Raw genomic sequence first — 15,462 nt, 5'->3', positions numbered from 1 at the left:
TAGGACGTGGGGGTAAAAAATAACAAAACAAAAAAGCCAGAATTGTCACACAGATGACTCTTAACTCACTTGACCTTCTGCTCTACTGCCCCACAAATGCCACCTGTGCCCTCTCCATGCAAACAGCAGCTTGTCTCTCTTTGAAGACACGAACACCTGACGTGTCGTTTCCTGAATTTGGCTTTGATATTGACAGTGTTGGACAACTCCCTTCAAGCTATTGTACTGTACTGAACTTCACCTCTCACCTGTGATGCTGATCTTGGCTGACCATTTAGAGGTGCCATCGAGCACGCTCTGTTTGATCTGCTTCATTTGGGTGACATGGGTGGACTTGGGAACGGCGAAGACTTCCTGAATGAGTTCAAAGATCTCAGGTTTGTTCCTCTCGCGGATCTTCATGCGGTCTTTGAGAACCATGATGATGTTCTGGGTTCGGTCCTCTGCACCATGTTTGGAGCTCTTCTCTGCTGCTCCTGGTTAGTGCGACAATTAAGGAAATGAACAAATGTAAGAAAGGGAAGACATAGACAAGAAATAATTTGATATGAGAGGTCCACGGCCTTCATTTCCCATATAGTTATTAATTATAGCAATAACACAGACGATTATGGCCCGCTGTAGCATACTGAAAGAGCAAGTGGAGAATTTAATTCAGGGGAGAGACAGGGTAGGTGATGAAATTAGTTTTTTAAGGCTATGTTTCATGAATGAGAGGCAAGCACACTTGCAGAGCTATAAATGCTGTGTAGAGGAGAAATTGAGAGAAGAGGTGGATGACAACAAAAGACAAATTGCTTTTAATATCATCTCAAGAAAACAAGGAAAATAAGAAAGTAGGAGTGAGAGGAGGAGGAGGACTCTGTGCTTGGTGTTGAACGATAGATATAAAAGGAAATAGATGGACTAGATAATTTACAGTTAGAAATAGTCAGCACTGACCCAGCAAGAAGTCTAAAACATAAAGTCAGCAAATGGTTGTTCAGTTCCCGTAAATATTTTATGATACAGTACATTTCAGTACAATACCTTTCTCACTTAACAGCAACAGATTTCATTTCCTCTTTAACTATATAACGCTAAATGTATGTAAATTCAGGCCAAACAGTAAACATATAATTACACATTTAAATAGATGTATTTGAGATGTTAAAATGTTATACCTTCAAATGGAACAATGCTAGTGGAAACCTATTTCCTATCTTCATGTTAAGGTACAAACTAATTGGTTAAAGTATTTACTGTAAACAGTGTATTATAACCTCTTGATGTCTAGTTGTACCATATACAGCACACAGCCAGATAAGCACATCCAGCAGGTTGCTTAAGACAAATACCATTATCCTAATGTCTGCAATCTAATCCAGCCTCTATCTCAGCACAGTACGACATATTTGTTGGCCAACATGGAATAATATTTATTGAACTTTTATCTTACTTTGCAGACAGTCAGCATTGAGTAGATCTTGGCACTTCTCGTGGCATTTGACCCCACACTCAGTACAGCGCATGCCCTGGCGAGCAATGCCCCACAACAGCCCCTCACACTCGTAGCAGTAGGTGGGGGTGGTGGCTGTCCACACCTCAAAATTGTGTGGGGTGGTGCAGGAGATGGGATATATTAGGGCCTGAAGTGTCTTCTTATAGACATGACTCTTCTACAAAAGGTACAGAGGAGACAGGTGCAAGGTCAGCAGAATGAAAAACATTTCCTCATGATGTGAAAAACTGTATTTGTTAATATGCACGAGCGCTGACCAGTTCTTCGTTGTGTAGGGTGCTGGATGTCAGGGCTGAGGTTATCCCTGCCTTCCTGGAGTTCTGGACCAAAGACTGCATGACAAAAGAGAGGAGGGCTCATGTTGTTCAGCTCCAGTTTTAATCAAGAAATAGCTTATTGAAAACTATAATATGTGTTATTATTGTATTTTCCTGACTAGTTACCTCAAACTAGAGATTACAACTCTAAAATATAAAGTAATTCATTCTTAAAGAGTGACTGTTTTTTTCGTGAGACTGGAAAATGCGTACACCCTCATAATATATGTATTTCTAGAGCAAGTGGTGTTGGTATTACTCACCATAGCCTGTAGCAGTGAAGTGATTGTGGTAGGAATAAGAGAGAGATTTATTATTAGAAAAAGGCAGAAAAATAGGAAATTTACACAGATTAAAAATGCAAAGGAGATAATGAGAAATGATCCATTATTTATGCATTTACTTTTGCTGATGAAACAAAATGGACCTTCAAAATAAAAACACGAGAGGGGGAAGTTTACACAAGACTTGAAGGGCGAGGAAGACTTCACTGAGGGAAATACTTCGTGATCACTGCTCATTCAGCCAGAACCACACCCTGTCTGATCAATTACCTGAGACACTCTGACAAGTTGTGTGGTGTGTATGTGTGAATGAGAGAGAGAGTGAGGGTTGCATGGGATGGATGCACCTGCTTGTGACTGTCACTGTGTTGTGACTGTGATTGTGTGTTTGAGAGAGACAGCAGGATTTATTGCTGAAGACAACCATCTGAGCTAATTACTTGTGCGCAGTAACATTTGGATCTGGTGGGTTCAGTGAAATGGCACAAAAAGCTTTTCCTGGTAGTTGACATGAAGATCTACATTGCCTTCCTATATCCAGAGCATCTTCTGTTAACCTCCACTGGGCAAAGTATGTAAAACAAGATTTCTGATATTTGTTTTCTTACCTAGAGTTAAATGAAAGATTGAAAGCTCCATTTCTTGTTTGTGGCTATATATTATAGCTGTATTATATATATTATACTTGGTCAAGTTGGTCAACAACCTGAAATGTTTTTTTTTTGTCTTTCTGAATATAAATTAATAAAAGGATAATAATCAAGTGATTTAACCAAAGTTTACATTTATACATGATAAAATACTCACAATACTCAATACATTAATTACAGGTTCCTCCACAGGATTGACATATTTTGCAGCTGTATCACTAAAAGGTGGTATCAGGGAGGTGAGGGGATGATGGCAGGGCGGAGTAGTCTGTCTGTCACATGCATCTGGCAAACATCACTCTAGTCAGAGAAATCCTCTGGCCCTGCAGCTCTCCCTGTCAGGCTCTAATTAGCAACCGTTTATAATCTATAAGCAGCATGGATATAGTGCAGTGGGCTACAGAGATCAAGAGGGCAAAGAAGAAAATGTAGAGAGAATATGACAAATAAGATGTGTAACAGGTGAGATAAAGGGGAGGTGCTGAGTGATAGATGGACAGGGAGATGTAAGACAGATGTAAGTCATGGAAGATTAGTGCAGAAACTCACCAGATCTCTGACCAGAGGCATCGCTTTCCTCTTCCTGAGGTCTGGCATGCTGTCAATGCTATACAGAGCACCACCCATCCTGGAAACAAAACATGCACATTCAACATCCTGTGTCCTTTTAGCTAAAGTTGTTAACTAGTCCTTGGATGCAACAAATCAATTATACAGCAAAAACATTCAGACATTAGGGCCATGGACATGAGGCCTGGGCCTTCTTGTTACTAAGCTATAGATTTTCAGCGACCGTAGTAGCAACAGCGTCATGGTTACTTACCCTGCTGATAAAAGCAGAGAGGCGATGCCAACACTTTCTCCTCGGGCCTGTGAAGAAATAGAGCAATGAGATGGGAAAGAGAGGCAAGCAGTCTGCCATTAGAGCTGTGACTGGAAAAATGGGAAGCATAGCACATTATATTACTGTACTTAGTGCTTCTATTTTTACTGTGAACAACAAAATCAATAGATATATCATGGCGATTCTCACCAAATAGTATATGTTTTCATGTGGTTCATTCATGAGCTTTGTTGAGTTGTGGTAAGTTGTTTCCACTATAAGTGATCGCAGCATTCATAAATTACTAATACAATGGTGGCACAAGTGGGAGATAAAACGAAAAAAGGGGAGATGAGGAAAGCAGTATAGTTGAGTTGTGCCTTTCTGAGTCAGTGTGTTGATTATTGACATCAACAGTGGCTTCTCTGTGTTGGAGCATCATAGGAATAGGAGATTACAGCCAGATGGGTATTTGTGTAATCATTCTTCTATTCTTCGTCTTTATCTGGTATACAGGTTCCTTATCTGTCTGCCTGTTCAAAGAATGACACAGATACCTGTGTCTCACTGATGCACAGAAATAGTCATGATTGGTACAAATGCCAGACTTTGAAAATGACATTTCTTGTGTGTTGCTTGGCTTTCGAACAGCATCTATACGCCATGTAGAACACATGGAATACATATCTGACTAATTAACACACGCTACCGGCCACACCCACCTGAGAGTCTGCTCCAGCCACGAGTAATCTGAACCGACTACATGCAAGTCGCTATGAGGATGGCAAACAACTGAAAAGAAAATAATGAAATGGCAAAACAATACAGGGGGGTAAACAGAACCAATCAAATAAACACAAGACAGTAATACCACAGCAATAACCAAAAACTAGGAAAAATGTCGGACCAGTCAAAGAGTTGGAAAAAACACAGTAACAGTAGATCATGCAGGGACTGATGCAGCAAATAAATGAGCTCAAATTAAAGCAGTGCAACCGCAGACGAACATACTGTATTACCCGCTCTGAGGAGCTCAGGCGGTCACCTGCTGCACCGCACCACACCTGTGTGAACAAAGTTGCACTGAGAAACGCAAGCACAAACACACTTGGGTTTTACCTCTTGCAGCTGTAGTCGTACTCTGCTGAAAAGTCGAAGCCAGTTGGCCTTTGCTCTGGCAGGACCAGGTTCCATAATTTCCCTCTTGGGGAAGCTAAAAGAATGATTGAAGAAACATTTATCCAGTTTTATACATTTTTCTGCTCCTTTCCTAGCTCCTGTTCTCTGTGTTCTTATTTTTTATCTGTTCTCCTATGAAACTGTCAATGTATGAACAGTGTTCACCTTGGAACAGGAGGCTCCTCTGTTTTCTCCTCAGGAGCTGGGGGGGTGCTGTCTACTGTTGGAGGCTGCTCCCGGCGTTGCGGTTCTTCCAGCGGCATCTCAGATTTGGGCTCAGTTTCCAGGGCCTTAGAGTCTGGAGCTGGGACCTGTGATGTGGTCGGAGGTGTGGAAGTAGTGGTGGCAGACACATCAGGTTGGGCGGGTGCAAAGGGAGATTTGGTGGAGTCCAAACTGAAAGGAGGCAACTTATCATCCTGCGAAACTGGACCGAGACCAGGAACTGAGCCTGGGGGCTGGAGCTGATCATGGGCTGGCCGCTGCTGATGCAGTGACGCCTGCTTCTCTAGTGGTGGCCTGACAGAGGACAGACCATCAGTGGTGGACATCAGGGTAGGAGCAGTGCTTGTGGGTGTGGGGGTGTAGGGTGGCTCCTGGTCTTCACTGAGCGTGCCATCAAGTGGATACATATCTTCATCTTCCTCATATGGCATCTCCTCCTCATCTTCATAGTTGTACTCTCCTTCCTCCCCATACATGTCTCCCTCCTCCTCGTCATACAGCGCCCCCTCTTCCCCTCCATCTTTGAGATAACCACCTTCGTCACTATAGATGTCTTGCTGGTCTTCACCGTCCCAGCCTGGGGAATCCCCTTTGCCATAGCTGACGGAGGAGTGGCAGGAGTGGTAGGAGTCATTTTCATCGTAGAACTCTGAACCTCGCAAGCTCTCGCCGTCTTCAGGAACAAACTCCTCACTGAGCTGAGAACTCCCTCGACTCAACTCGCCTGACGAGGCGTAACGACTGTCTGTAGGACTGAAGGGAAGGGGAGATACAGACACCTGTTACATAAAAACATCCACACGGGTTTAAGAAGTAAACTAAGAGCGATTCCAGAGATGCACAATTATGAGTTTGACTTTTACAGTGACACTTAAAGAACTTGTTGGGGCTACGATCTATTTAACAGCAAAAGGATCTTCTTTTTAGTAATAGGAAAGGTTACTATGGATACTACAGTAGTTCACACATAAATTAATACAGAAACAGACACAGTACAAAACCACATGAAAAACACCATAAATTTTCATAAATCTAAGGTCTAAATAGTTGTATCTGAATAATAGCAAGTGAATCTGGAGAGGCTGAGGGTAATTTGTTGTACTGGCAGAACAAAACTCTCTTTCTGTAGATAAATAAGTGAATAATATTAATTCACAATGATGAAAGACACTGTTAGAAACTGAGACAGACCATGAGTCAGGGAGAGATTTGAGACACATAAAATAACAATTTTCTACACACCTTACACACACGCGCGCGCGGACGTACACACACTCACACTTTATTGTTTTGTCTCCATTGATTACAGTCATGTTGGTTCAATAATGCATGGTGCAGGAGCAGTAAAGTAGAGAACTGCATAATGGTTTTGGGCTTTGAGCCACAGGGGATACACGAGTATGGATGAATGGACACATTAACAGTCAATCACGACACCCCTCTCCTTTTCTTTTCATCAACTATCTCAAATCTCTCACACACCCTACACAAAGACCAACACAGACCATTACAAATGCTTGCATAAGTCTAAATACACGTCGGCCGTCCTTCCCAGCAAAGGATATATATTAAAAAAAACAAAAAAAACAATGATGAAATGAAGCTGAAAATGAACGTAATCTGTCTTGGCCTCTTCTCTACAGTCCCTTATAAGGGGGAAGGCCTCCTGCTGTCTTACAAGTAGAAAGTAAATGTGTATAATTATCAAGTAGGAGGACACCCAGAATAAGACAGGGCTGTTCTTAAAGTCTCACATACAGGATGAGGCTGTAATAACAGGCTGCCACAACAACAGAAGCACCCACATAAACACACACACTGACTGACACAGGTTTTCCCACAAACTGCAACCAACAATTAACCTCTCCGTCTCTGGCTGTTACGCAACAACACAAATCTTATCAATCACTCACCCACACACATAAGCAGAAAACCACACAGAGGTTTAACAATGTAAGGAAGGACGAGTAGAAAGCCTAATTTCTGATACTGATTTGTTGATTCTAAACCAGGAACAGATGCAGTGCCACTTTTATCTATAAAAAATATAGAATATATACATGTACAGAGATAGAGTAAGAGCACATGCATGCAAGCACAGCGAGCGAGGAGGACGGGACAAGTCCACCACTGACGTCACAGCGAGACGGAGTCACAGGCCGGAGCAGGAGGAAGAAGAGGAGGAGGAATCGGAGAGGAGGTACAGAGACCCACCTATCGGACAGTGAATGCCTACTGTCTAGAGAATACTGACGACTGGTGCGTCGGCTCGACCCTGAGCCTGAGTCGCCATCGCTGCGCCCGTTGGTGGCTGAGTCTAAACTATCATAGCGTCTGGTCAGAGGAGCAGGGAGGGAGGCAGGGAGGAGGGAAGAGGTGGGAAAAGAGCATCAGTAGAGCTCAGTGCAAATCCTTCAAAGAAAGCTCTAACCAAACTGCTCGGATAAAAGACAGGAGCACAGTGCTTAGAGTCTGTCTTAGAACAACAATCTGACTCCGACATAAACACTGCAAACTATTTGGTGGCCCTAATCTGTCTACTTTTACATACTGGCCATTAAGAGATCATTTCTTCAAATCTACAGTCCTAACTGTGCAAAGAAATACAGCACATTACAAACTTTAACTGAAGCTAATGACGCTTTAGCTGCAAGTTAGTCAATCCAAGTGGGAATATTCTAAATTGGTCTTTTTAGTGTAAAATTAACTTTTAGTTTATCCCCTCACTATCACTCATCCTGTGGAAACACAAATACAACATTTAATACTAAAAAAACTGTAACTTCAGTATATACACACGATTCTGTCTCACATGAATTACAATACCACCATTCTACACAGTGTTGTCTCAATGGCCAGCATGAACAGGGGGAATGATTACTGTGATGTTTATTCACACAACTAATAACTGTTTTAAGAGAGACTTGAGAAAACCATGAACCTATCCTCTAAGCACAAGACCTCTCATTGAGGTTAAGTAGTGCAAAAGTTATTTTACCCATTTAAAAAGGTCACACATTCCTTCTCAGCTCTTCATCATCTGCCAACTTTAAAAACAAACATCCTCATTCAGTCCTCAAATGCTGTTATGACTAGAAATGCATTCATTGTGTGCACAACGAGTTAGTGCAGAAGAGATCTCCATGCGGTTTCTGATGCTCACACACTCACATGCAACTGCGCAGGAAAGATAACCACAAAGGCCCACTTCATAGATGACCTGTATACAAGAACTGAGTGAGCTTGTATAGACTGAGGCCAGGGTTATTCTCTGGAGGAGTAGGACAACACGTTACCATGTACATGTGAAACAAAACAAGGCCACAGGGGCTTCACTGTCTCAGGGCTACATGTACAGTAAATGCTAAATAGATTTATTCAAAAAGGAATCTTTTATTTAAGATAGGCAGTGTGATGTTATATTCTTAACAGTTTCCCTCTTTCTGTGCCACCAAAACTAAATTTATCCATGTTAGGTTTAGGATACGTTATGACAACTACCTGTGCTAATCTTCTGCTAAGCAGTTGTGTAGTGTACTTGTTACCTCATGGCTCTGTGGTCATAGTCCAGCTCATGGATGTCGTCGTTGTAGGAGTGTCTATACTGCTGGTGCCTCATGGGATACTGGTGCATTGAAGCGTTGGGCTGGGAGGTGGTGTAGTAGGGAGGTGGGATGCTGTTACTCGTCTCGCTGCGATAGTCACTGTCCCGATCATCCACAGCGCTATCTGGGTCGTCGTCTGTTCAATCACGGACGAGGACAGGACAAAATTCAGTGGGTGAGACGGTAGATTGAATAATATTAATGTAACACTTTTATTCAGGCCTGACATGCCTTTTGTGTAACTATCTAACTCAGCAGCCTCAATCCCAATATTACATAAAAAAAATTCTGGCATTTACATATTATGAAACCGAAATACTGTTCTAATATATTTTTTTACTTGCTTTGTACCTCACTTGTGTGATAAAAGCATCTGCCATAATGACTGAATGTAATAAAATGTAACATCAACACTGTCTTCAACAAACGCCATAGTTTATTATACAGTGAATTTATTTAATTTAACTCCAACAGCTTGACTTTAAAATCCATCCATCCATCTGAATTTGGAAAATAAGTGAAAGGAAATTCAGAGAGGATGTGTGGAGAGAAAGAAAATACATTTTCATGGCAGCTAATGCTAAAGTAGATCATTACATTAACTGAGACATGGACAATAAATACAGAATTACTTCAAGTCATTAGCAGAAGCACATGAAAGAAACTTACTTTGCTCTCCCCACAGACTCCAATTACCTGCAAGAAGATAAAGTGTTGGAAAAAACAAATTAGCTCGGGCCACAAATTAAACACGAGCAATCCACCAAGTCAGGTAAAGAAATATGGAGATATTTACAGCTCTGGGAAGCAGCTATTTTAAAAAGTAAATGTGGGTGCAGAGAGCTTGTAGGTGAGTATGCACACTACATGGGTGAGCAAAGAAAAGCACAAGGTCTTCAGGGAAGCTCACGTCAAAATCTGTGTTTGTTTAAAGGCTGGTGGCCTTGATTCTCTTGAAGTAGCTGGAAAACACAGACATCAGTATCACCTCTGTGCACACACACATTCGCATCGTGCCTCCAACGGACACGATCTGTCCGCAGATTTATACTATACACACTTATCCACCTGCTCCCTGTGTCATAATCACCAGACAGACAGACAGGCTGGGTTGGTGTGTGGTGTGTGTCTGACAACCCAGTGTATGTCAGCACACATTCATCACACATCTAGTGAACTATAAGTCATTCTAGTGCTCAGGCAGGCCTGCCTGCGTGATTTGTCACATCAGCTTCCCTCCCTCCCTCCCTCCCACCCACCCACGCTTTGCCTCATCTATCATCCTCATTTTAACCTCCTGTCCAGTCCTGTCCTCAATGAGTCAGGGGGAAGAAGCAGGGGGAGTCGGGAGTGGAAAAACAGGAGGTATAAAAAAAAAAAAAAAAAGGACACAGCAGGAGACAGCACAGGAGGAGGTGGATGTAGAAGAGCCTCACAGCATTGTGTGGATGGTGCATGTAGCGGTCGCTCCTGTTCCTCTTGATAGGCATACTGAAGGGAGGAAAAAAAAACAACAATAAATCAGAAAAAGCACTTCCTCTGTTTATTCTGCTGTTATTGGCAGTCACTAAATGTATTTAGGAAGCATGGAAATGAACAGTGAAGAGTGGGAAGGCAGTTAGGAAAGAAGGACTGTATGAGGAAATCTACTGTAGATGGTGCAAAGGAAGAAAAGAATCAAGCACATCTTACATCTTGATCTCTCATGGCGTTAAGTTGTTCAAGTTTCTTGGCCCAATATCTGGCCTCTTCCTCTGGAATGTCTGCAATACACAACAAACACACCATAATATGCTAATGCTAATGGAATTTGATATTATGGACTTATGGTACATACATAAAGATAGATAGAAATGCTTGTGGGCTGGATTAGGGCCAGACAGTATACAAATTGATTGTTAAGCAGTAGCTTAATATCACAGTGTTTTACTAGATGTGATTAGAACTGTGCTTCATTGAATTAAAACTATGCAGAGACTGTTCTGTTTTTTTTAATTTCATGACAATACTAGGAGTCAGTAGTGAGTAGAATCATGGGTAGAGCCTTAATGTTATTTGAAAATGTTCATTTCATAAACTGAAATACTGTAAAGTAGACATAAAAAGCCCAAATAGCATAAAACTGCAATGAAAGGCCAAACCTAGTGGCAATTCAAAGCGTGTGTCAAGTAGTAGCCTGTGAAAAGTCGGGTCTTTGGTTCCGCAAATCTCATTCTCGGCCATGATCACGTTGGAGTCCAGGGTGAGCCATTGACCTGGACCCTCCTGAAATAATAATACAACAAACAAGAACTACGTTAAAAATATAAGCACATGTTGAAAAATATACTACTAATTAATTTACTGGTAACTAATGCTGTCTGGGGATATCACCTTTTCCACTGTGTAATTTCCATAAGCACAGAACAATTTGTTATTTGCTTAAACTGTACATTTATTATATATGAAAGCTCTAATGGAAGAAATTGGAAGTGAACAATCTGAAAAGCCTCTATGGGTAAGCACTGTACGTATGAGTGATATTTAGCTGTACAGTTACTTTTTCCTTGTAGAACCAGAAGAATATAAAAGTGACACAAAGATCCAAATGACTCCGTCAAAGTACATTCAAGGTCTCACAAAAACACCTTCATTAAAGTACAATTTAAAGTGATGAGTTTTCAAAATGCATGTGTTGATTTGGGTTCTTTATTATTATATTCATTCATCCCTCATACTGGAGCACGGATGTACGTTAAATGAACTTAATTTCAGAGCTAAAGAGACAGAGAAGGAAGCAGTGTACCTCATTGGACTGCCGTATGCTGCCCAGGGGGATCCATAAGGTGCCCACCATGGTGTCCCAGATCAGCCCTTTGGTCCACACTTCCACTGTCAGGCCCAGATCCAGACGGTTTATTTCACTGTTTGGAAGAAAGAAGAAAAAGAGAAATGAGTTGGGAAAAACCTGTGTACACAGAGGGTTTTCAGTGGAAATGCACTCTCTGCCACTGGGAGCTGCACTTAAATCTGGTGATGGATATGCACTGTGATTCAATCTGCTGAGGGAAATGAGTCATTCAGCACAAAGATGGAAACAGTAGGTGATTGTCAACTAGGCCCACCAGCAAGATGAAAGGGAGAGCACAGACAGGACAACAGCAGAGGCTAGCTATATTTCTATATGAGAAACCGTAGTGGACAGTGTGCCTTGTTTCTCTATCAAGCAACAGTCATATTCACTGTATGCTTTATACAGATTGTGATGTGACTACATATCTGACAGGCAGATTAATCTCTCATCATGGTAACCTCCTTCTTCCTAAGCCCACTAGCTGTATTATGTGAATTAAAACATAGTAGCAGACACAGCTTTGATTTTTTTATTTTTCTGTTTCCCGGAGAGCTGAGGAGTTAATCTGGCAAATAGCTGAATGGGATGTTGCTTTAAAAGGGAGGAGGAAGGGAGCAGGAGATGGCAGCATGAAGGAAAGAGTGAGAGATGTAAGGGGAAAAAATCAATGTGAAGTTTTAAGTTGTGTTATGAAGCCCAGACTGTAAGAAACTCTCTTGACTGGCTGCACAAACTCTGCAGGAGCAGCTCAAACGTAACAGGTATTTTGTCATCTCTTCACTCTTCGAAAGGAAAGTGCAGGAATCAAGAGGAAATGTGTTAAAAATACTTCCTTTTAGCAAATATCATGTCACAGCTCACTCTACCGCCCTGTGTTGCATGACATGCGTGTTAAAGAACTGAGCCCCTGAGGTGACATCTTTGAATACGCAAACATAGCACAAAACTATTTAGATGGTAACTGGGACGGCAGACGTTGATGCTACACTACTGTCAATGTAGACTCTTATTTTTTAAACTATGTCAAACTAAATAATAGTTTTAATAGCAAACATGTCACTTTTATAATGCAGTAGTCTTTTTTTCATCCAATGCCGTCTTATTCCTTTTAAAAAAACGTTACCTATAATGCAATGTGTACAGACAAAGTGATAACTTTAGTTGAATTGTGGGTTAGGATTGTAGACACTGCAAGTTGAAACTCTGCAGCACAGGCCGCCCCTTCAACAGATTCACAGAAGAAGACACGGACAACATGAGGGGAAAAGCGTGCCGAGATCAAAGGGGGGGAGGGGGGGGGGGGGGGGGGGGGGGGGATGTGTGAGGAGGCCAGAAGCACTCACAACATGAAGTCTTGCTCCCAGCACGGTTGACTGCCGCGCACAGCGATGGTTGTGCTCTTAACATTCTGCACCTTCAGGGTCACGTATGTGTTAAATTTCTCTGCAAAACGGGTTATACAAAAAAAAAACATTATTCATGCTACTGAGAGCCTTTATATGAAACAGTTTGATTCTGTGAGTGGATGTGTGGATGATGTCCACAGGTCACAGAGCAAGACTCACCTTGGGGTCCATCAAGCTTGGCTTTCTTCACTGCAAAGACATTGAGAAAATGAGCAGGAAATCAATGTAAATAGAGAAAAGGTGAATTATAAAATCACTATTGCTATTTTTTTGATTCCATGCTGTAAATACAACTTCTAGTGAGTACCCAGGCCTAGGCCTACAGTGTCATATCACTCTACCGTACACTCCAGGCTGGCCTGTGCCTGTACCTCATGAGACCAAGATTGGCAGGTGATTGACAGTAGCCTGGCATTTCAGAGAGAGAGAGGGGGTGGTCTGTTCTTGTGAGCTTGGAACTCCCCTGTTCTCTCTGGGCAGAATGTCAGGATATGAATATGAAAGGCTCCGTCCGTTTAGCAGGAGATGTCAGGGTCTCTGCGTCAGAGGGCCAGAAGGACAGTTTGTGCAGGTGACAGCAAAAGGTGATGCTGGGCAGGAGAGTGGCCACATGCCCTGTCCTCGCCTGTATGTTTGGCAACAGGGGGTAGCGGATGAAAGACTGAGCAGTGCCTCCTTTTGTATTACACAATAGACGAGGCTCTGCTGAGGTGCCACTGCCAGCTACTGCATGGAGGGACTTCTGGAGGTGCCAGACTGACTTTTAAAACGTCCATGACGTCAAAATCCTATTCATTATTCACTGAATCCAGCACCCTGCCGATCCCCAACATCTCTGTGTTCAGCAGTGAGGTATTAATATTCAGTGCTCAGGATTTTAATCCCTGCTGATTGCCTCTTTTCACTAGGGCTGCATTTAGGGAAATACAAGAGGTGGGGATGATTTAAAATCTCAAAAGCAAACCCTTGGAAAACCTTAGAGTATAAGTGAATGGCTCCTACTTTATAATGTAAGACCTACAGTCCAACTGTCTCAAATAGAAAAGAAAAAGAAAATCCTAAAAATCGGGATGTGAAATTGACACAAACAAACAGATTCTGAGTCATGATGCCTTCCAGCAGTGAAGGCACAACCATCATCTTTTTGAAAAACAAAAAAAAAACTGGCTTCTAAAAACAGCATCACCCCAGCAAACCTTTGTGAAAATGCCTCTCACTTAAACATCTCTCTGGTTCATTAGACAGGTGCTGGAGTAAGTGGTGAAGCTGAGCATGTGCTCTGTAGTCGTGTCAAAGTAAAGATTCCCTTCCTAATAATTCTAAGCTGCTGACGATCAATCACGCCTAAGGGTTTGAAAAAAAAAGAACCACTGAAAATACATTTGACAAAGAGGCAAATCTGGTTATTTCTTTGCTTTAAACAGACAGTAAATGACAGATGCAGCTCAGTTGCGCCCCTTGCCAACTCGCTCTCTTCCTCTCACTCTCTCAATCAGTCGTTCCTACAAGCTCACCCTGCCATGTGGCGAGTATGCACGTGTGCTCCCTCTCTATCTCATTCTCTCGTGCTCCATTAATCTCTCTGTGCAGCCGGATGCAGGCAGAGGGAGCTGCATCCCCAACACTAAAAATAACCACTTCAGTGTGACAGGGATGGGGGTGGGGGGGTGGGGTGCTGGAAAGGAAGGTGGGGGTACTTACAGCTCACAGGCATAAGACTAAACCAACACTGCTGCAGTTACAGCACAGAAGAAGGAGTGAAAGGGAGTAGGTGTTACATATTTTCTGCACACCCTCAACAGAAAATGCTGAGCTTCTGCCACAGCGATTGCAGAGTCTCATTTTCTCTTTCTCGGCTGTGGAAAAATTGGACGAATGCATTCACTCACGTCTGGGTTTGGAGGAGCTAAAAGGGCTGTTTATTTCCCCAGGTTTTCCAATCAAGCGCTTTCAAAGAGCCCATCCTTCTGAGCAATTTAGACATGTAGACAAGGGGTGCGGGGAGGCGGTAGCCATAGATGATTAGCAGGTAGAACTGCCGACTGACACTGTGGTCCTGTCAATTCAGACAGATAAAAATAAGCTGCACAACTGCCATATACCTGGAGAACTATATTAGCAATATAGAAGAGTATATAATTCTGTATGCAGTTATATTTTGTAAGGTCTTAAACCTTACACTATAAAGTGCCTTGAGATGACTTCTGTTTGTGATTTGCCGATATACAAACAAAAGTAAATTGCAAAATATTGAATTGAATAGAGTATAGTCACTTATGTGGAAAAGGATGATTCGCTGTGGCGACCCCTGATGGGAAAAGCCGAAAGAAGAAGAAGAAGAAGAAGAGTATAGTCACTTATGACTGAGTACATTTCTGTTCAGTATATGCAGGTTAATCATCGTGTTGGAAATACTGTGCACACCACTGTACATGTTACTGTTAAAAGACAACTGATCTTTGTGCCTAACTATTTCTGAACTCTCTGTACCCCTAGTCATTACCACACTAAAGGAGCAGTGTGTTTGAAATGGTAATACACAACATAGCCAAGGACAGTTTGGTGCTGAATTAGATTCATTTTCAGTGCCAGCCCTTCTGACTCGTTTTGCAAAGAACCTTCCCTAATGATTATCATAC

General features: G+C 42.1%; 1 protein-coding gene across 10 annotated transcripts in view; it reads right to left on the bottom strand.

The window, feature by feature from the left end:
* unc13a (unc-13 homolog A (C. elegans)) overlaps positions 1–15,462 on the bottom strand; it is a 35,233-nt gene that overhangs the window by 17,775 nt on the left and 1,996 nt on the right. For 6 of the 10 annotated variants that reach the window (XM_026345893.1, XM_026345891.1, XM_026345895.1 and 3 more), the window contains exons 2-18: positions 12,983–13,012; positions 12,761–12,860; positions 11,370–11,487; positions 10,726–10,849; positions 10,277–10,347; positions 10,021–10,075; positions 9,254–9,280; positions 8,525–8,720; positions 7,194–7,313; positions 4,920–5,732; positions 4,695–4,788; positions 3,576–3,622; positions 3,302–3,380; positions 2,082–2,087; positions 1,759–1,833; positions 1,439–1,658; positions 249–476 (exon numbers count right to left, since the gene is read on the bottom strand). In XM_026345893.1, the coding sequence (XP_026201678.1) occupies positions 249–476; positions 1,439–1,658; positions 1,759–1,833; positions 2,082–2,087; positions 3,302–3,380; positions 3,576–3,622; positions 4,695–4,788; positions 4,920–5,732; positions 7,194–7,313; positions 8,525–8,720; positions 9,254–9,280; positions 10,021–10,075; positions 10,277–10,347; positions 10,726–10,849; positions 11,370–11,487; positions 12,761–12,860; positions 12,983–13,012 (2,403 nt within the window). The remainder of the gene's footprint in view (positions 1–248; positions 477–1,438; positions 1,659–1,758; positions 1,834–2,081; positions 2,088–3,301; positions 3,381–3,575; positions 3,623–4,694; positions 4,789–4,919; positions 5,733–7,193; positions 7,314–8,524; positions 8,721–9,253; positions 9,281–10,020; positions 10,076–10,276; positions 10,348–10,725; positions 10,850–11,369; positions 11,488–12,760; positions 12,861–12,982; positions 13,013–15,462) is intronic. The other 4 variants (XM_026345897.1, XM_026345898.1, XM_026345899.1 and 1 more) reach the window with 1 other exon arrangement.

The sequence above is a fragment of the Anabas testudineus genome, chromosome 4 (assembly GCF_900324465.2).
Source record: "Anabas testudineus chromosome 4, fAnaTes1.2, whole genome shotgun sequence".
Classification (NCBI taxonomy): Eukaryota; Metazoa; Chordata; class Actinopteri; order Anabantiformes; family Anabantidae; genus Anabas; species Anabas testudineus.
The sequence above is the reverse complement of the archived record's forward strand: the minus strand, read 5'-3'. Positions and strand labels throughout refer to the sequence as shown.